Source organism: Odocoileus virginianus, chromosome 20 (genome assembly GCF_023699985.2).
Source record: "Odocoileus virginianus isolate 20LAN1187 ecotype Illinois chromosome 20, Ovbor_1.2, whole genome shotgun sequence".
Classification (NCBI taxonomy): Eukaryota; Metazoa; Chordata; class Mammalia; order Artiodactyla; family Cervidae; genus Odocoileus; species Odocoileus virginianus.
Genome location: NC_069693.1, coordinates 44,624,411 through 44,645,127, shown reverse-complemented (window position 1 = coordinate 44,645,127; position 20,717 = coordinate 44,624,411). Strand labels below are relative to the sequence as shown.

Sequence of the window (20,717 nt, the reverse complement as noted above, 5' to 3'; positions counted from 1 at the left end):
TGGAAGCTGCTCAGTAGTGTCTGACTCTTTGCGACCCCATGGACTGTATAGTCCACGGAATTTTCCAGTCCAGAATACTGGAGTAGTGGGTAACTGTTCCCTTCTCCAGGGGATCTTCCCACCTCAGGGATCAAAACCCAGGTCTTCCGCGTTGAAGGTGGATTCTTTCCCAGCTGAGCTACCAGGGAATCCCAATTGGTTCTATATTCATTTTTTAAAATCTTGAAGAATAAAGACAACTCTATTTGTATTCATAGTCACATGAACATGGAATTGGATGGGAGCACTGCATTACTCATTTTTCTAAGCCACATAGTTTTGTAAGGTTTGATTTTTTTAATGGTTATGTACTGCATTCCTAACAGAAAAACAATAATTTATCGCTCATAAGAAAGAATTAGCTGTACACACATAAAGCACATCATTGATGGAAGGTTAATCTACCTTGGCTAAAGATCTTTCTCAGTCACTTTCCTTCCTATAGCTGAGAAGTCAGGTCTTCTGGCATCTTTAGCTTGATCCAATTGTTCCATTTTGATAGAGATTTAACTGAATTTCAGAAATTAAAGACAAACAATTTGGGAGTTTTTATTGTTATTATTATTTTGGCCAAGTTGCTCAGCTTGTGGGATTTTTGTTCTGTGACCAGGGATCAAACCCAGACCCTGGCAGTGAAAGTGCCTAGTGCTATCCACTGGCTCTTCAGGGAATTCCAGCCAGTGTTTATTATTAGAGAACATGCACCTTTTTGCAATAAAACTCCAGCTATTTATATTAATATAAACTCTGTTTACTTAACAATAAAAGACTATAAAAACTTCCGAGCTAGTAAGCCAAAAACGGAAGATTAGGTTTATGGGTAACTTATGATATGTGGCGTAAGTAAAGAAAGGCAGGAAAATGAATTAGTATACTAGCCACTATGAAAAACAGTATGAAGAGTTCTCAAAAAATACAACTACCATATGCATGATCCAGCAATTAATTTTCCCCAAGAAAACAAAAACACTAATTTGAAAAGATACATGTACCCCTATGTTAATTTAACATTTTTTAAATAATAGCTAAGATATGGAAGCAACCCAAGTGCCTATCTATTGATGAATAGATAAAGATGTGGTATACATATATTCGTATTCTATAGAATATAATATATATTAATGAATAAAGATGTGGTATATATATAACATATATGTATTAAAATATATAAATATTACTCAGCCACAAAAAGGGAAGAAATCTTGCCATTTGCAACAACATGGATGTACCTAGAGGATATTATGCTAAGTGAAATAAGCCAGACAGATGATTCCACATATGGAATCATACACTATGTGTAAAGATTGAAGGCAGGAGGAGAAGGGGATAACAGAGGATGAGATGGTTGGATGGCACCACTGACTCAATGCATGAGTCTGAGCAAGCTCCAGGAGATGGTGGAGGACCAGGAAGCCTGGCGTGCTGCAGTTCACGGGGTCGCAAAGAGTCAGACTCAACTGAGCAGCAACAACCACGCGTATGTGAAATCTAAGAAACAAACGAACAAACATAACCAAACAGACACAGAGTCAAAGATACAGAGAACAAACAGGTGGTTGCCAAGGGGAAGGGGTTGGGAGATGAGAGAAATACATGAAGGAGATGAAGGTAATGAACTTTCAGTTACAAAATAAATGAATATAGGTATGAAATGTACAGTGTGGGAAATACACTATGTGGGGCATAGACAATAATGTTGTAATACCTTTGTATGGTGACACATGACGACTAGATTTATCATGGTGATCATTTGTAAATGTATGGAAATATCTTACTATGTTGTATATCAGGGACTAACATAGTGTTATAAGTCAATTGTACTTCAAAACCAAACAAACTCATAGCCAAAGAGATCAGATTTGTGGTTACCAGAGGCAGAGGTGTGGGGAGGGAGGATTGGGAGAAGTCAAAATGTACACACTTCCAGTTATAAGTAGTAGGGTTGTAATGTACTTACTGCTGCTGCTGCTGCTAGGTCACTTCAGTCGTGTCCGACTCTGTGCGACCGCACAGACGGCAGCCCACCAGGCTCCCCCATCCCTGGGATTCTCCAGACAAGAACACTGGAGTGGGTTGCCATTTCCTTCTCTAATGCATGAAAGTGAAAAGTGAAAGTGATGTCGCTCAGGCATTTCCGACTCTTCAGCAACCCCATGGTCTGCAGCCCACCAGGCTCCTCCTCCATGGGATTTTCCAGGCAAGAGTACTGAAATGGGGTGCCGTTGCCTTCTCCGTGTAATGTACTAGGGATGTAATAAATGTCATTAACACAGCTATACATTACATAAAAGTTTAGAGAGTAAATTCTAAGAGTTCTCATCACAAGAAAAAATTATTTTTTTTCCATTTCTTTACTGTTTTTATCTATATGAGATGATGGGTGGTCACTAAACTTATTGTAATAATCATTTCATAATGTATGAAAGTCAAATCATTATGTTGTCATATCTTAAATTTATACAGTACTGTATGTCAACTATATTTCAACAAAACTAGAAGGAAAAAGAAAGAAAATGAGTGGGTATAATCAGTACTTGGGGCAAAATACTCAAGACCTAATTGATGTAACTGTTGAACAGTATCTTCATGTGGACTTCCCAAATAAATTATCAATTACCAAATAAGATCTACAATGACTTACATACACCCAGCGAGAGCCAGATGACTGCTGTATGTAAAAAAGAAGCTACTGCATCACAATGAACACTGAAGGTCATCTCCAGTGTTACACACTTTGGTTAAAAATTTTATATAAGTAATAAATGAAAAAATAAATTAGAATTAATGAAAAATTTAAAACTTCGTGCTGAATTCAAAGGACAGTTTTAAGAAAGTGAAGACAACCATGGAATGGGAAAAATATTTGCAAATCAAATATCTGATAATGAATAAATAAACTGATACATCCATACAATGAAATCTTTTTCAGCAATAGTAAGAAAAGTAAGATAAATTGAGAAAGTAGCATTAACATATATACACTATCATGTGTAAAGCAGATAACTAGCAGGGAGCTGCTATCTAACAGGGAGCCCAGCCTGGCACCCTGTAATGACCTAAAGGGTGGATTAGGGAAGAGGAGGAAGGCTCATGAGGGACGGGAGATACATGTATATATATCTATATATCTATATCTATCTATCTATATATGTGTGTGTGTGTGTATATATATATATAGATGCAATTATCACTGATTCATATTGATGTAGGGCAGAGACCACCACAATATTGCAAAGCAATCATCCTCCAATAAAAAAAATAATAAGTGAGCTATCAGGTGACAAAAAGACATGAACACACCTGAAGGGCATATTGTTAAGTGAATGGCTGAAAAGCTTACCTACTATATGACCAATTTGATAAAATTTTGGCAAAGGCAAAACAGTAGGTGTTTGTCATGGGTTCAGGAGTGGGGAGAGTTGAATAGGTGAAGTCCAGAGGATTTTTTAATTCAGTATAGCATAATAGTAAATACATGACACTATGCATCTGTGAAAACACACTGAACTTTACAGCACAGAGTGACCTTTAATGTATGCAGGTTTTAAAATTTTTGACTTTGTAGGGTCTTTGCTGCACTACGTGGGCCCTCACTGCCGCGCACAGGCTTTCTGTAGTTGTAACACATGGGCTTTTGTTGTGGCAGATGCGCTCTAGAGGCTCAATAGTTGTGGCATAGAAGCTCTCTAGTTGCACACCATGTGGGATCTTAGTTCCCTGATCAGGGATCAAACCTATGTCCCCAGCTTTGGAAGGTGGATTCTAAACCACTGTACCACCAGCAAAGAACCCAGAATTTATTTATTTTTGACTATACAGTGCAGCTTGCAAGATCTTAGTTCCCCAACCAGGGATTGAATTCATGTCTTCAGTAGTGAAAGTGAAATCCTAAAAACCACTGGACAACCAGGGTACCCCTGTATGGAGGTTTTTAAAAATCATTTAGGAGGTGGTTGGTGGGGTGGCACCTAGGATAGAATGTAGAATACTTGTAGAAGGCAAGCACAGAATTTAACTGTATTACAAACATATGAAACAGTTCTCAAGGAAGGGGGTGGGGGCAAAGGTGTTGGCCTAAATAACTTTGAAAATAGAGTCTGTAAAATTAAAGGCAAAAGAAACTATGCTTAGCACTGTACTCTAGTTGACCTAGAGTACTCTTTTTTCCCATGTGGGTATGGGCTAACAATGGATACTACCATACATGTATACTAGAATTGAACAACTAAGCAGAAAGTTGGCAGATGATAGGAGCAAGGTTTCTACCAAAGTACCACCACCCTGATTCATTCATGCAAAAGTACTGGAAATAACTTTTACACATGTGCCTTGACAAAGTTTATAATATGCTTTTGTGTTTCACAAAATAACACTGATATTTTGATAGAATAAGAAAAATCTATTTGGTTTTCACCCCTGGTTCTTGGCAGAGCTCCCTAAGCCCTTGGAGCTTTCCAATAGGAGTTAGTGGAGTATCTTTTTAAATTTATAATAAGCCCTTTTCAATCACTCCCGAGTTTATGTTAATGACGAGGTTGCTTACCAGAGGGAACCAACAATATGGTAAGAAGGTTGGACCTTTCCATCTCACCCCTAGACCTCTGGGAAAGGGCGAGCGGCTGAGACTGAGTTCAGTCATCAATGGCCAATGATTATGTCCTGTTCCATTGCGCTGTTCCTGGGTTGTATCACTTGTAATAAGCCACTAATCTAGTACGTGTTCCTGAATTCTATGAGCCATTCTAGCAAATTATTGAACTGAGGAGAGGGTTGTGGGTACCCTTGATTTATAACCACTTGGTCAGTACAAATGACAACCTGGAACTATGATTAGTGTCTGAAGACCAGGTAGTCTTGTGGGACCTGAGCCCTTAACCTGCAGAGTCTAACTTCAGGTAATGTCAAAGTGTTTCGAGTATAAGAAACAGGCTTTTCTTTTAAGCATTATACTGATTCATTCCTGCAACTAGTACTATTAGAATTAACTTTTACATATGTAATATTAATATACATTGTTCATTTTATAAAATACTTGACTCCTCAAAAATTTCAAGTCATCAATCAAAAAGAAATTCCGAGAACCGTTACAGCCAAGAAGAACCTATGCAGATATGACTAAAGTAATATGGTGTCCTGGAACAGAAAAATGTTAGAAAATAAGAAAATCTGACTCATTGGAAAAGACCCTGACGCTGGGAGGGATTGGAGGCAGGAGGAGGAGGGACGACAGAGGATGAGATGGCTGGATGGCATCACCGACTCGACGAATATGAGTTTGAGTGAACTCCGGGAGTTAGTGATGGACAGCGAGGCCTGGTGTGCTGCGATTCATGGGGTCGCAAAGAGTCGGACACAACTGAGCGACTGAACTGAACTGAATGAATAAAAAGTATGGGAAAAGGATTTGAATAGACATTTCTCCCAAAACACAAATGGTCAGTAAGCACACGAAAAGATGTTTAAAATATAACATCATAATACTCATTAGGCAAATGTAAATCACACCCACTAGGACAGCTATACTAAAATACAGCAAATGTTGGTCATTACATGGAAAAACTGAAGTCTTTAAATATTGTTGTACTGTAAAATGGTGAATACTCTTTGGAAGTTTGACAGATCTTCAAAAGATTAAAACCACGTGAACCACTAATTCCACTCCTAGATTTATCCAAAAGAACTTAAAAACATGCCCCCACAAAAATCTGTATGTTTATGTTCATAGCAGCATTATTCCAAATGGAAAAAATTCAAATGTTCACCAACTGATGGATGGGTAAACAAACATGGTATTTTATACAATGGAGCATTATTTTGTTATAAAAATGAAATATGGATACATGCTATAATGGGGATCAACTGGTAACATACTAAATGAACATGTCAAAATGGCCACAATACTCTTTATTCCATTTTGTAGACAATGTCTGAAATAGGCAAATACTTAGAAACTAGAGATTACACCAAAGGGACAGGGAATAGAATGAGGAGCAAATACTAACAGACTTTGTTTCTTTCCTGGGGTAATGAAAATGTTCTGGAATCAGTGGTGATGGTTGCAAATCTGTGAATACACTAAATACCACAGAATTGCACACCTTTTATTTGGCCATGTGGCTTGTGGGATCTTAGTTTTCAGTCCACAGATTGAAGCCAGGACCCCAACACTGGAAGTATGGAGTCCTAACCACTGAACCACCAGGGAATCCCCTGCACTTTTCTTTAAAAAGCAGATTTAGTCAGGATGGCTGCTATCCAAAAGTCTACAAGCAATAAATGCTGGAGAGGGTGTGGAGAAAAGGGAACCCTCTTACACTGTTGGTGGGAATGCAAATTAGTACAGCCACTATGGAAAACAGTGTGATTTCTTAAAAAGCTGGAAATAGAACTGCCATATGACCCAGCAATCCCACTTCTGGGCATACACACTGAGGAAACCAGATCTGAAAGAGACACGTGCACCCCAATGTTCATCGCAGCACTGTTTATAATAGCCAGGACATGGAAGCAACCCAGATGCCCATCAGCAGACGAATGGATGAGGAAGCTGTGGTACATATACACCATGGAATATTACTCAGCCATTAAAAAGAATTCATTTGAATCAGTTCTAATGAGATGGATGAAACTGGAGCCCATTATACAGAGCGAAGTAAGCCAGAAAGATAAAGACCATTACAGTATACTAACACATATATATGGAATTTAGAAAGATGGTAACGATAACCCTATATGCAAAACAGAAAAAGAGACTCAGATGTATAGAACAGACTTGTGGACTCTGGGAGAAGGCCAGGGTGGGATGTTTCAAGAGAACGGCATTGAAACATGTATATTATCTAGGGTGAAACAGATCACCAGCCCAGGTTGGGTGCATGAGACAAGTGCTCGGGCCTGGTGCACTGGGAAGACCCAGAGGGATCGGGTGGAGAGGGAGGTGGGAGGGGGGACCGGGATGGGGAATACATGTAAATCTATGGCTAATTCATTTCAATGTATGACAAAAACTACTGTAATGATGTAAAGTAATTAGCCTCCAACTAATAAAAATAAATGGAAAAAAAAAAAAACTATATCACAAGCTCAAAAAAAAAATAAAATTAAAAAAAAATGTTATAAAAGAAAAAAAGTTTCTTTGTATTAATATTGAAATATCTTTGGAAAATAAAGTGAAAGCAAGTTAAAAAAAAAAAAAAGATTTAATGGTATATTTCAATAAAGCTGTTATAAAAGGTTCTTTGTACTGATGATACATGCTTATTCTTTAGACAGATGCTCCACAACAGAGCCAGTAGATTCAGTAAAAGAACCTTAAGGTTTTATTCCCCTTCTACACGGTTCACTTCTCTCATGGCTCAGGTGGTAAAGAATCCTCCTGTGATGTGGGAAACCCTGGTTTGACTGCTAGGTCAGGAAGATCCCCTGGAGAAGGGATAGGCTACAAACTTCAGTATTCTTGGGGTTCCCTGGTGGTTCAGCTGGTAAAGAATCTACCTGCAATATGGAAGACCTGGGTTCGGTCCCTGGGTTGGGAAGATGCCCTGGTGAAGGGAACTACCCATTCCAGTATTCTGGCCTGGAGAATTCCATGGACTGTATAGTCCATGGGGTCACAGTCGGACATGACTAAGCTACTTTGACATAGTTCGCTATTACAATCCAAAAATCTGGATAGAAGAACTCAAAGAAAGACTACACTGTACAATTGTTTTACAAACCTTTATTGGAAAGGCTACAAACTTTGTATTGCCACTGCATTTCTTTTGCTTAAAGTGTTGTGGGGGAAGTAACCTTGGATACAAAACTACTATGCTGTTGCATCTTGCCCAGGCTGGTTGTAAAAGTTTTCGTACAATGGAGGTAGAGTGGATAGGGCAATAATTTAAACCTCACAGGGCTTGATTAATGTCAGGACACCTTTTTTTTCTTTTTCATTCAGGTTCTAGAAGACCTAGAAATAGACTACAAGTACTACAATTAGGCTCAGGGATGGCATAATACATTTAAAATTTTTAGTTTTCAGTTTTCTCCCATCTGTCTCTTACAAACTATCTACAACTGATGAATCTTTTCCCTAAAATAAGTGTTCTAAAAATATCTACTCTGGGAATGAAAAGCACGGAAGATGAGTGAGCAATACAACACCCTTTTCATAGTTTTACCCGATTTTTCTCACACCAGCCTAAGAGTCTTACCTTTCTGTAAAACAATAGTAATCAATGCTTCCCCCCATCTCAAATATTCAACTTAATGGAGACAAGAAAATCTTTAACTTAACATTTAATGAAAACAGAGCATTTTAACAGGTTCTATGCAGACATGGTTCTAATATTGATTTGCTGTTACCTTATTTTTTTAAACAGAGTGGGGCGGGGAAATACAGATGCCAGGTTAACTTGGCCCCAATACTCAGGATCATAAGTTATGTAACTTAGATGTCCTTGACTCTACAAAGCATTAATTGAGGCCAATAAAGCCCATTTCTACCAATATATCAAACTTTCTCTTGTCTTTCGAAACTATAAAATGGGCATGGGCCTGAGGCATAAGCTTCAGGCCAATGGGTTTTTAAACACTGTTTAAGAATCAGAACTAGGATACATTCTCCAGTTTAAGGATAGATTTTACAGTTCAAAATATGTTCTTCTTTCTAAAAATGTAAGACAAAGAGTAATTTACACCAACTGCTTTTTATTATTCAGTTCCAGAAACCTTTCACAAGATGGTAAAAAAAAAAGGCGGTGGGGGGGAGAAAAAAAGAAAGAAAAAAAGAAACACCCCGCCCCCGCCCAAAACTTTACAACCACAGCTCAGCTAATGATATTTTTTCCATTGTTCCCAGTCAGTTCCAAACCCATTGTGTGCAAAGCCCATTTTCCCATGCATCTAAATGATAGATACAGGCTATGAAATTCTTTATTCTATTTGTAGCAGCTTATGCAGGTGCAGCCAAACACAAAGCTTCAGGACAAATTGTACACAAACTTTACAATGTGGGATTTGAATTTAAAATATGAAACATAAAATCTACACAAACTGATAAAAATCAAGCACAGATATCAGGACTGAAACTTATAACCCATGTGTGAAAGGGAGTCTTGTTTCCTTTCAAGTGCTTTATTCTGCTATAGAACAGTCGAAATGAAGATGTAAAGCTTTGTGGTTAGTTTAAATTATACACTCTGTAGATACTATACCAATTTTAAAAGTTACACATAGACCAACAGATGTCCATCAGTTCATCTGGGTTGACCAGACGCTCCAGCTGGATTGCAGAAAACAAACCAGGCCAGTGTGGAAAGAAAATCCACCTGTGCAGTTTGTTTGCAGAGTTTACTGATGGGCACATTGCACTCCCGGTCCGTGATGGCTACTGCTTTCTTCATCAGAGCTATCATTATAGGCCTCACGCCTCTGACCACCTCCTGAGCCCCGCGTGCTGTCAAATTCTTGAAGCTCTACCTCCTCTGTGTCTCCAATAATATTTGGAACTTCTGGTCTAGATGGCAGAAGATCTTCTAATTCCTTCATTAAAATGAACAAAAATAAGATTAGCTGGAAGATTATCATCTATCAATTTCCCTTTTGATACAATCCAAGGTATATGTTTGACAGTTAAAATCTTTGCACTTTAAGCCAGAGATCACAAATGGATGACCCACAGACCAAATCTAGACATCTTTTGTGCAACCCATCTATTGATTAGAAAGCAATGAACAGATTTAATCGCTAACATTTAAACACTGGAAAACTTCACATTAGATACATCTTCCTGCATGAACGACCAGCAGATGCTAAGCTGGGGTAAGAGTCCCAATCCTCCTACCACCACCTCACACCGTCTGCTTATGCCTTCACTAGTCTGGACTTGGCCCCATAAACTTTTACATCAGCTATTTCCACTTTAAAAAACAATGAGGCCAGACAATCAATCACTCAAATTAATAAACTATGTGATCTAATCTTAGCACTCAAAACAAATGGAAAGTGACAAAGAAACAACTATTATTAAACTTTAAGTCATCTGTTGCCTAATACTTACAGAAAGTTTATCTGGGTTGATCCAGTTGTTTTCAGGAAACTGCACATCAAACTTTATGTAAAGATCACCTTTTTCAAAAGGATTACGATATTGTGGCATTCCTTCACCTCGAACAACACGAACACATCCTATTATTTGAGTAAATAAAGGGGAAAATATTAAGAATTTTACCCAAGAAAGTGCTCAATAATAAATATTTTTTGAGAGTCACCCACTGTAGAAGATTACATAGAATCTTAGATCAGACAAAAATCAAGATTTACCTGGTTCAATTACTTTGCCAGGGGGGTATTTCACCACAATCTGACGTCCATCAAGGTGCTTAAATGTGAACTGAAATCCACAAAGAGCTTCAACAAGTCCTATCTTATACGTCATGTGCAAATCATTCCCGTCTCTCTGGAACACCTACAGAGGAAGCACACGAGAAACAGCGCAACTATGGAGGCATGCTCTGCTGTGCTGTGTTAACTGAATCAACTTCAAAACCTTAATTCTACCATCTACTGCAAAAGTCTAATTGCCACAATCCCAAAGTTCCCTGAATTTATCAATATATATAAGGAAATCTAGCTATTCTCAAGTAATATGCTAGAAACTTCGATCACGAAAGAACTGGAATTGGAAATACAATTGCTCACAAGGCACAGCTGAAGCTTCAAAAACAGAACCAAGTCTCTTTTACAATTATGGCCCATTTCTGAACCATGAGGGGAAGGGTGTACAAGGCCAAGTGGGATTCTGTAGGACAGGTTCACCTGGAATTTCCTCCAGACATGATTCTAAGAGGGGAAGGGGAAGGCCCAAGCTCAACTAAAAAAGCTCAACCTGTAAAAGGGCTCAAACCCCATACTTCATTTAAGTATGAACAAGTGTTACCTAACCTAAGATACAAAACTTGCTTAGATGAATGTAAACCAAATGCTAAATAAAGTTGGCTTGTTAATGCACTATAAGCCTATGGACTATGTAATGCAAAGTTTATTCAACAAGCATTTTAAAAAATGTTTCTGAGCATTCAACATGCAGGAAAAAATACATCCAATTTCACACATGCCCATCTTACAACTTCTGCTTTTTGGAATTTTCAAATATCTATAGCACCAGGAAGCTGGTTAGGAATGTACATTCTTGGGCACCATCCCATACCCACTGCATCAAAAACTATGAAGGTGAGGCCCAGCAACCTGTCATTTTAATAAGCCCTCCAGGGGATTCTAACGTATACTAAAGCTTAAGAACCACTGAATTTATATTACCTACATGAGTTTACTGAGGTGTTTCTTATAATCAGAGGAAAAATTAAGTAAAGTTTCTCTAATGCAGGACTTTTTAACGCTTTTGCAAATTTGTAAAATGGAAGTGTTTCTGAACATATCATTATATTATTCTTCCAAGAAGCATCCTTGACCAAGTATCATTTAGTTAAAGCAATGTTAGAAGAAGCAAGAAGACATACTATGTTCTTGGATAGAGGAACTCAAACTAATTTAAAAAAATGGTATTAGGGTTGTTTCTTGTTGGGGAGGGGGCCAGCAGTAACGGTAGTTAGATCAGACAATTAGATGCTAAAATTCAAACAGAGAATATACAGGCAAGCATGGCCAGGAAATTTTTGAAAAACAAGACTAATGAGATTACCAAGAACCACAAAATACTTAAAAGCTGAAATAATTTCTGATAAATAAAGAGAAGAGACTAGTATCACCCACTGTTACCCACCACTGTGGTTCTTTGAGGTACAAATGCATTATGACAGCAAAATCACCGAAACACACACATACCTATACTGAAAGATGATACTCATGCATACATATTACTCTCAAAACTGCACTATTTTTTTAATCAGAAGATTTACATTCTGTTTCAAGCTACAGAACCCACCCTGATCTCAAGGCCTCACAATTCCTACAAGCGTTGAGAGTTTTTAAACAAAAAGCCCCAAGCAAAATACAAGCTTGATTATGAACTAGTTCAAACTAGTCAATTTTTCTTAAGAGGGTTAAGAATATTCTCAGTGGTATAAATTAAACAAGATGCCTAAATCTCATTTTGGGCTCCAATTTACTTTACCAGTCAATAAAACCAAGAAGGAAAAATCTTTGACCTCTTACTAGATGAACTTCCATTCTAGCCTTTATCATCTTCTACTTTCTACTTTAGACAACCAGTAGCATCTGCTGTTAGTTAGAAATTCCATGCAATTCCACTGTAGACAATAATTTTTAGAGGTTGATTTACTTCCAAATGCCTCCTCACAGTCCCCAGAAAGAAGAGCAGGTTATTCTTTATCTCATTTGATTCTACACTATCTTTCTGAAGAATGAGTTTTATTTTAAGTATGCAAAGCCAAGCCCAGGGAGATCAAAACTAGTACATGGGAGTCATAACTTAAGTCTCTTGTCTCCAAGAAGTGATTTCTATTCTGTAAAACCCAATATACTTACAGAATATTTCAACCCATAAGATAGAATTCTAGAAATTATTCCTTAAAAAAAAAAAAGGAAATCTAGGAACCCTTGTCATTGGTAGGTTTCGCAATATTCACAAAAGGACAAGATATATTGCAATTTATAGATTTTCACTTTCACTTTCATAGATTTGCTGAGAAATAAATTTGACTAGCATCCCTTGAGAAAGGCTAGTGTAGTAGTAAGCCAGTCTGGCGAAGGAATGAATCTAATCAATTTCCCAGAATCTGCATCCCAACATGGCTTTATTCTCTATTGGATTCTTAGTAATTTTTAAAATTTATTTGTAGAAATCACCATCATATGGGAGAAAATTTTATTGTGAATTTAAAAAAGGTGGCTGACTTGTGATCTAGACTTCCAAAGAAACTCAAAATGGCAATGTGATCAAGTACAAAGCCAGGATTCTGTCAAATGCTTCTATATTCAAGAACTAGGTGGGCACTAAAGCTCCACCCATGTTCTTCATGAATAAAAAGGTCTATAATACACTCCACTGCACATGTAAAAAATACAGATGCAATGGTATAATCAAAATAACATACTCCAGGCCACATAGTTAGCTCAGTTCATTTTCCCATGTACATTAACACAGCAGTCCGCAAACTTTTGGGCACCAGTTTTGTGAATTCTTCCTGGACTGTGGGGTGGAGGTGGTATAACAATGTTCAGGCAATAATGCAAACACAATGATAGGGAGCAGCATATAAAGCTTCACTCAATGTTCAGGGGTTGAAGACTCTTGCATTAACAGATACAATACTGAGTCAACCAGAAATTTAAAAACAGGGAGTTCCCTGGCAATCACGTGGTTAGGACTCGGCACTTCCACTGCTGTGGGCACAGGTTCAACTCCTGGTCAAGGAACTAAGCTCCCACAAGCCACAAGACGCCACTGCCCTTCCCTACCTCAAAAGAGAGAGTGAGAAATTTAAAATGCAATGTTTTTAAAACTGCAGAACTTTTTTTTTTTAAGAAAACCTCACATGGATACCCAGTATGTAAAACAAATCAATAGAGCAGTACTGAGGACTGACAGCGTCACTAACTCACCAACCATAAAAGGAGTTCACAGTGAAAACTAAGCTGCCTACATTATCTGGTCCAACGCCTTATTTTCATAAACAAGGAAACAGGGGTACAGACACAACTGGATTACTTAAGGTTACAGTGCCAGTCAACAGCAGAGCTGGGACCAAGATCAGCTCCTACCGTGCTTCTGACAGCACCTGTCTCGCTGGTCTACTAAACAAGTCATGTCTCATGAACTCAGCCAAACCACTTAACAACTTCATCTATATTCAATGCTACTTCAGGGAACGCAAACTGATCCAACCTGTATCTTGGGCTTCCCTCATAGCTCAGTGGGTAAAGAATTTGCCCACAATGCAGATGATCTGGGCTGGATTCCTGGGTTGGGAAGATCCCCTAGAGAAGGAAATGGCAATCCACTCCAGCACTCTTGCCTGGAGAATCCCATGGACAGAGAAGCCTGGGTGGCTACAGTCCATGGGGTCGAAAGAATTGGACATAACTTAGCAACAAAACCACCACCAACCTGTATCTTGCATACAAGACCCATTTCTGATCTTCTGAGGCAAAAATAAAACAAAAAGGAAATTACCTCATGCTCTTTTTCTTGTAGCAAAAGAACAATGTCTCCTGGTTCCACTCCTGGGGCCTGGTCTGCTTCCCCAGTAAATGTAATTCTCTGTCCATGTTTCATGCCTTTGTCTACGTGGACTTCAAGAATCTTGACTTCTTTAATCACTTTCTTCCCTTCACATTTTTTACAGCGGTCCTTTTCATTAATTACCTCTCCTGGAAAAAGAGGTCATTCATACTTCCAGCAAGGGTACTATATTGCACTCTTAAGTAAGACAGGTCCTGATAACTCCTTTATTCACTAAATAAATTTCCTGTACTTCTTTAAACTGCTACCTGAACTTTTCATGAACATTCTTAGGAACAAAACTCACATCTTACTGTAGATTACTCAAGGACCCAGCTACTCTATTCCAGAGTATAAAATATCTTAAATAACATTATCTTACCTCCTGACACTACTTCCTAAAGTTAAAATAAAGCCTAAGGATCAAGCAAACAAAATGGGTGGTCAGACACTAGAACTTCTACAAATGCTTCATTTTTTGTCTTAGTTTCATTTAACAATGGAGCGACAACCCAAATAAAAATTTAAACATCCTTTATGACTCCAACAGTTTTTTCTTCCATGTATTCTGAAATATTTGATCAGTGGTATAATAAAATAAAACTGATGTCATATAATAGTATATTGTGAAAAAAATACCATCAATTTCCAATGGCTGATTATTGGCACACTTTAATGCTCAGGTGACATAAAACGACTTTAGGTCGTTTTTGCTTCTGCAAAGTATGTTCTGCAAAGCACCAGTTCCTTAAAATGGTAATGGCACATGGGAAAAGATTTCAGTCAACTCCAATTTCTTGAGTGGGAAATGTCAGCAACTTTAATAAGGCAAAATGCACTAAGACTCTTCAGGAGGAAAATACGATATGTGGCTTCTCAAAATTATCTTGTCACTTTCAGAAGCAATTTGGAAAAGGGTGTTCTAAAACTGTCCAATATAGCAGCCACTAGCCACCTGAGGTTATATAAATTTAAATTAATTAAAAGCTCAGTTCCTCAGCCTCACCCAGGTGGCTAGTGGCTACTACAGTAGACATTATATATACAGAACCTTTCCATCACAGAAAAATTCTTTTGGATAGCACTGCTCTAGAACAGGGCTGGCAAACTAAGGCTCACAGGCCAAACTGGGCATGGTCTTTGTTTCTGTAAATAATGTTTATCCAGGAGACAGTCATGCCCACTTACTTACATATTATCTGTGGCTATAAAAGTGCTAAAAGGGTAGAAGAGTAGCAGTTTCAAAAACCATTAACCTACAAAAACCTAAAATATTTACTTCTGTAAAATGAGTTTCAACTGCAATGATCTATCCTCAAAAGCTAACTAAAGTTTACAGTAAAATCCTCTACTTATCAGAATGAGAACAATTTGCTGTCTCCCCCTTACCTTTTAAAATGTAAAGGATAAGTAAACAACAACAAAAAAAATGCAAAAGGACAAAAGACTTTGCCCATCTTTTTGGAAAAAGACTAATATTCCACTCAACATAATATAAATTTACTGTTTATCGGTGTTCACTGAGCCTATGCAAAAGGAAATATTTTTCCATTTTTAAAAATAACTCTCTACCTTTTACAATACAATGAAAATAAACACATGTTGAAAAAGAAAAACTGTAAGCCTCTCCAATTTCTGCATTCCCAATCCATTCCAACAGAAAGGCAGAGAAACACTGGCATGCATACCTTCTCCATTACAGTCAGAACACACAGACTGCATCTGCTGTACCATCCCTGGAGCCAGCTGTCTGATCATGATGCGCACACCTCGACCCCGACAAGCACTACACTTCTGAACAGCTCCAGACTTCCCACCTTGGCTAAAGCAAGGAGAAGTATAAATTAGATTTTTCCCCCCAGGTCATGAAAAATGGGAATTGTGCTTTTTACCTTCATCTTCAACCCCCAAAGACTGGTATTTTAACCAGCTTTCAGAGGTATCAGAAACTGTTCTGGGTTGGGTAGTCAGTTTGAAATCACGAATAAATTTTATTTGATACAGACTCAACATGTGACTCAAAGAACAGATGAAATTTCATAACCAGAAAACACACTCACCCACTGCATGCACTACAGAGTACATTCTTGCTAAGCTGTAGTTTGGTTGTCTTGCCATTATACAGGTCTTCTAAAGATACTCTGTGGAGAAAAGAATTAGATTCAAATTTTGCCAAGTTGTCTTAAATACAAGAAAGGATTAGCTGATACAGCTAATTTCACTATAACCTTTTAAACAAAGAATTCAAGAACACCTTACATTAAGTCAATGGAGTGAGATTTTATTTTGTAACTCAAATTGTTTATGGCTATAAATACAGGTGGTGTTTAAAGCCAGAATGTAAAGGATCAGGCCAGTAATTGACTGTGCTGCATTTTCTGATAAAGCTGATAACTACACAAATTCATAACATCACACCTTCTTCCAGCCTTAGACAAAACCTTCACCTAATTCAACCCTTTGAATGAAGAAAAATTATCATCCTCATTTTAGAGGACAAAACCAAGGCACAGAGAGGTTAAGTAACTTGCCCAGCTCCGGAGTCCATGCTCCACTGTCAGACTCTGTCCCCCCTTCAAGGACAATTCAGAAAGGCTACAAAGTTATATTACAATTTCTGGGAGACACTCAGATTGGGTATGTCTTTAAAAAAAAAAAATTGGCTTTATTACACTGTAACAGAGAATAGGTTTCCAAATACAAAGGAACAAAAATATTTTTTTAAAAAATTAAATAAAGGAACAAAAAAGTTAAAACTACCTTGCAAAGCACCTACATTATTTTGCAGCACTCGAAGCTGAAACTTTTATACATTCTAGACAGTGTAAGAATAAAGCACTTAAGGTCAAAACATTACCAACACTTCTAAACTACAGCATACCTAGACCTTAGACCAAAATACTTGGTTCCATCAGCCTTTTATCCTCCTAAGAACCTTTAATCAACCATTTACATGATAGGTAGGTCTTCTTTGCCTTACTTAATAAATCGCCGTTAGTATGCAACACCACTAGGTAAGAGGTCAGCAAGAAAAATCCTCATTTCAATAAACATGGCAAAGAAAGAAAAATGGGGGTAATGGTCTAGTGAAGCTGGCATGCTCCACCAGTGGGGCTAAACTGACACATCCTCTAAAGATAATATAATTCTACTTATTTAGCAGCCTCAAAATACTGATACCTCCCCAGGAATCTCTACCAATGAGACAAAGCTGTATATAAAGATACAGCAGCACTATTCATCATAGGAAAAAAACTGGTAACATCCTATAGAAAAGGGAATGCTAAATAAATCATGAAATGTAATATTATAAAGACATCCAAAATTAAACACTGTAATGAAAATTTTAACAATTCATGCTTTAAGGTCCCCTTATCTTCTCAAATGTATAAACTAGATAATATGAAACATTTTAAATAAACACTTGAACTTCAGTGTCATGCATCTGCTAGTAAAACCATTATTGGTTCATGAAAGATTAACAGATACAAGATCTCACAGAATTTGCAAAGTCAAATACTACTTTCAAATTGGGTTCACAGTCTAAGATTAAGGTAAGATACCATTCATATGTTGGCAGGTTAATGTCAGGCTTGAAGCCAGCAAGCTCCATGAAAATCAATTTAGGAGAGTTCACACTGAGGATCAAGTAATAAGTGACTGTAACATGTCAACCAACCAGTCGGACGGTCACTCACTTTGTAAGTTTTTAAATTAAAACTAACTCAAAAGGTTTAAATACTTCAGAGAAAAGAATCTTCTTAATTGATATTTTTTAAAAACAAGAAGCCTCAGAAGCATATACCAAAACCATCTTCCCACTCTGTAAAAACACCAACCATCCTTTAAGATCTGTCACCAAATACCAACATCCAGGTTATTAAATTCAACTTAGTCAGCCAATGAGGACAGCATGGCAAATGGAAGATTTTTTTTTGACTGATCAAAAACAATATTTTTTGATACCTTTTCTCTCCTGCACTGAATACTTCTACTTGGAAAAAAAGGATTTAGTATTTTTAAAGAAAAAAAAATAGATATTCACTTGAGTGGATGCATCATGTCTTCTCCTCTTCTTCTGCCATTTCGACTTCTGCTCTGATTACCCATGAAGCTAAATAATCCTCCACCAAAAATGTGAGAGAAAATATCATCCATGCCACCACCTCCACCGCTACCTTCCCGAAGACCTTGTTCTCCATATCTGTCATATAGTTCGCGCTTCTCGGGATTTGATAGTACTTCATATGCAAAACTTATTTCTTTGAACTATGAACAAAAAGGAAAAAGGAAAACAGTTGGATTTTCAAATAAAGGACTAGGGAAAGGCTATAGGAATCTAGAATTCATTTAATTCTAAGAAAAGTTACAGGTGGGTCCTATTCACCAACTACGACTAGCCAGAATGTTAGTATCCCTATTATAAAGTACAAAATATTAACATAAAAATGTGGCTCTATGGGCATAAATGGACTTTCCTTACAACATTCCCCTTTTTTCCAAGAAGGGCAATTTAAGTTTAAAACAAAAATCTCAGGGGGGAAAAAGTCTCAAATAACTTACTTTGTCACCAGCATTTGGATTCTTATCAGGATGGTATTCTTTGGCTAACTTTCTGTATGCCTTCAATAAAAGATTAAAAAAAAAAAAAGGTTACATATAAAGACCAGTTTTTTAAAGACTTATGAGTACTAAGTTAACATCCAAATTTCTGAGAAACAATACTTCCATTGGCACTGTTGGACATTTTCCAGCTTAATACAGTTTACTCACTAATAACAAAGCAGACAGTAGTTACATTGGAAAATAGGTTATACTGAAGACAGATGCAAACAATAAAACAAAACCACAGAGAAAAACAAAACACTGAAACATTCTATATTTTCACTATTGTCAAACGTCTTTGATGGCCAGTAACCACACCAAGGAAGACTCCAATAAACTCTAAAAATTAAGCTAAGGTAAGAATCCATGCTCATGATGGCTCCTCTAATTGTAGTATCAGGAAGAAGTCAAGACAAGCTCCTATGTCATGTTTATTTTCACACGGTGAATTGACTGTGGTCTCAAATGGAGTGACTTCAGTCTTTGCGAAGCTTCATATATTTGGGTGAACTATAAACCACTTAAGCGTTCATTCACAGATAGATGAATTATGTAATACAAAGCAGCATTTCCGGTAAGGTAACAGGAAGTCCTTTTACTCTGAACTGCACCCGTCCCACTGCCTAAGAAGCATTCTCATTTTTCTAAGCTTACAAATCCGGATACTCTAAGCCCCGTGAAGATGCTGTGGGACTTAAATGTCTCAAATGCTTTGAAATCCTGCGATGAAAGAGTCGCAGCCCTGCAAAGAGCGATAATGAGGCCTTCTATTTATTTTTAGTCAGTGTACACTCAGGTGTTTGGCTGGGACCCATGGCTTCTTCCTGAAGCGGGTAGAGAACATCTGGGTTACCTGCCTACAGAACAAAGCACCCGAACACAGACCCACGCCACCTCCGGGTCGACAGGCGAGGGAGGAAGCCGGGAGAAGCTCCGCAGCCGCGGCTCCCAGGCAACATCCCTAAGCTTCCCCAGGCAGCCAGCGGGGGCGGCCTCGACCCCTCCACCAGGCCCCAAATCAGTCCCGACGCGGCTCGTGCGCCGACATCCGCGGGGTGGTCAACTCCTCTCCTGGGGCTGGGATGCGCTGGGCGCCTTGGTCCAACCTGTTTTTCCAGGGTGGTGACCTCCGCGTGAGGAAGGCCGGGCAGGCAGCTGCCTCCCGGGAGCGCCCGGCCTCCGGCGCTCGCCGGGGGAGGGAGGAAGGAAGCGTTTTCGTAGTGTTTGCACAGAGGTGGGTTTTATTTGCTGCATCTGCGGACGGGCGGGGACGGCGGCCCAAGGTCAGCCGAGGCCGAAGTGCACGGCCCGACGCGGGCCGGTCTCGCCGCCAGCCCCCAGCCTGGGCCGGCCGCCGCCGGCTCGCGGGCTGCCCCGCAGCGCGGCCTGGCCGTCCCAGTCGCGCAGGCCCGTGCCCCTCACACCTTGCCCAGCCGGCCCGCGCCCCAATACCTTCTTCAGCTCGTTCTCGCTGGCGCCAGGCGGGACGCCCAGGATGTCGTATAGTTTCGTGTCGGCCACGTTCGCCATGGCGGCCGGCCGGGCAGCGCTCAGGAAAGAAGGCGGAGAAGCAGGAGGAGCGGAGCCGGGCCCTAAGCGGCGGCAGAGGCGGCGGCAGCGCAGGCGGGGACTGCGAGGGGGAAACGGAGGTGGGGCTGAACTTTGACCCGACGCACGGCGCTCCGTGACGTCGCTGCGCAGAGCCCGCCGCGAGCGCAGGGGACCGTTGGGGTCGTGGGTGGTGAGGGAGCATGCTGGGTACTACTAGTTTGAGGCTGTGGGCCGCCAGATGAGGTTCAGCGTAGAAACCCGGAGAACTAATTCTGCATGGGGCTCTCAGGGACATTAGCTCTCTCCAGAGGCATTTATTGGGGGTACTGAAAGGATG

The 20,717-nt window shown here is 39.1% G+C and overlaps 1 protein-coding gene across 1 annotated transcript; it reads right to left on the bottom strand.

Annotated features, from left to right (window-relative positions):
• Positions 1 to 7,744: 7,744 nt before the first annotated feature.
• On the bottom strand, positions 7,745 to 20,481 carry DNAJA2 (DnaJ heat shock protein family (Hsp40) member A2). The gene is made up of 9 exons (XM_020914550.2): positions 20,282 to 20,481; positions 18,788 to 18,847; positions 18,270 to 18,493; positions 16,285 to 16,365; positions 15,913 to 16,046; positions 14,177 to 14,373; positions 10,345 to 10,489; positions 10,082 to 10,209; positions 7,745 to 9,564 (listed from the first exon to the last, which is right to left on the bottom strand). Exons 1-9 carry the CDS (start codon positions 20,357 to 20,359, stop codon positions 9,373 to 9,375), a joined length of 1,239 nt encoding a protein of 412 aa, XP_020770209.1. The 5' UTR covers positions 20,360 to 20,481; the 3' UTR covers positions 7,745 to 9,372.
• Positions 20,482 to 20,717: the final 236 nt, after the last annotated feature.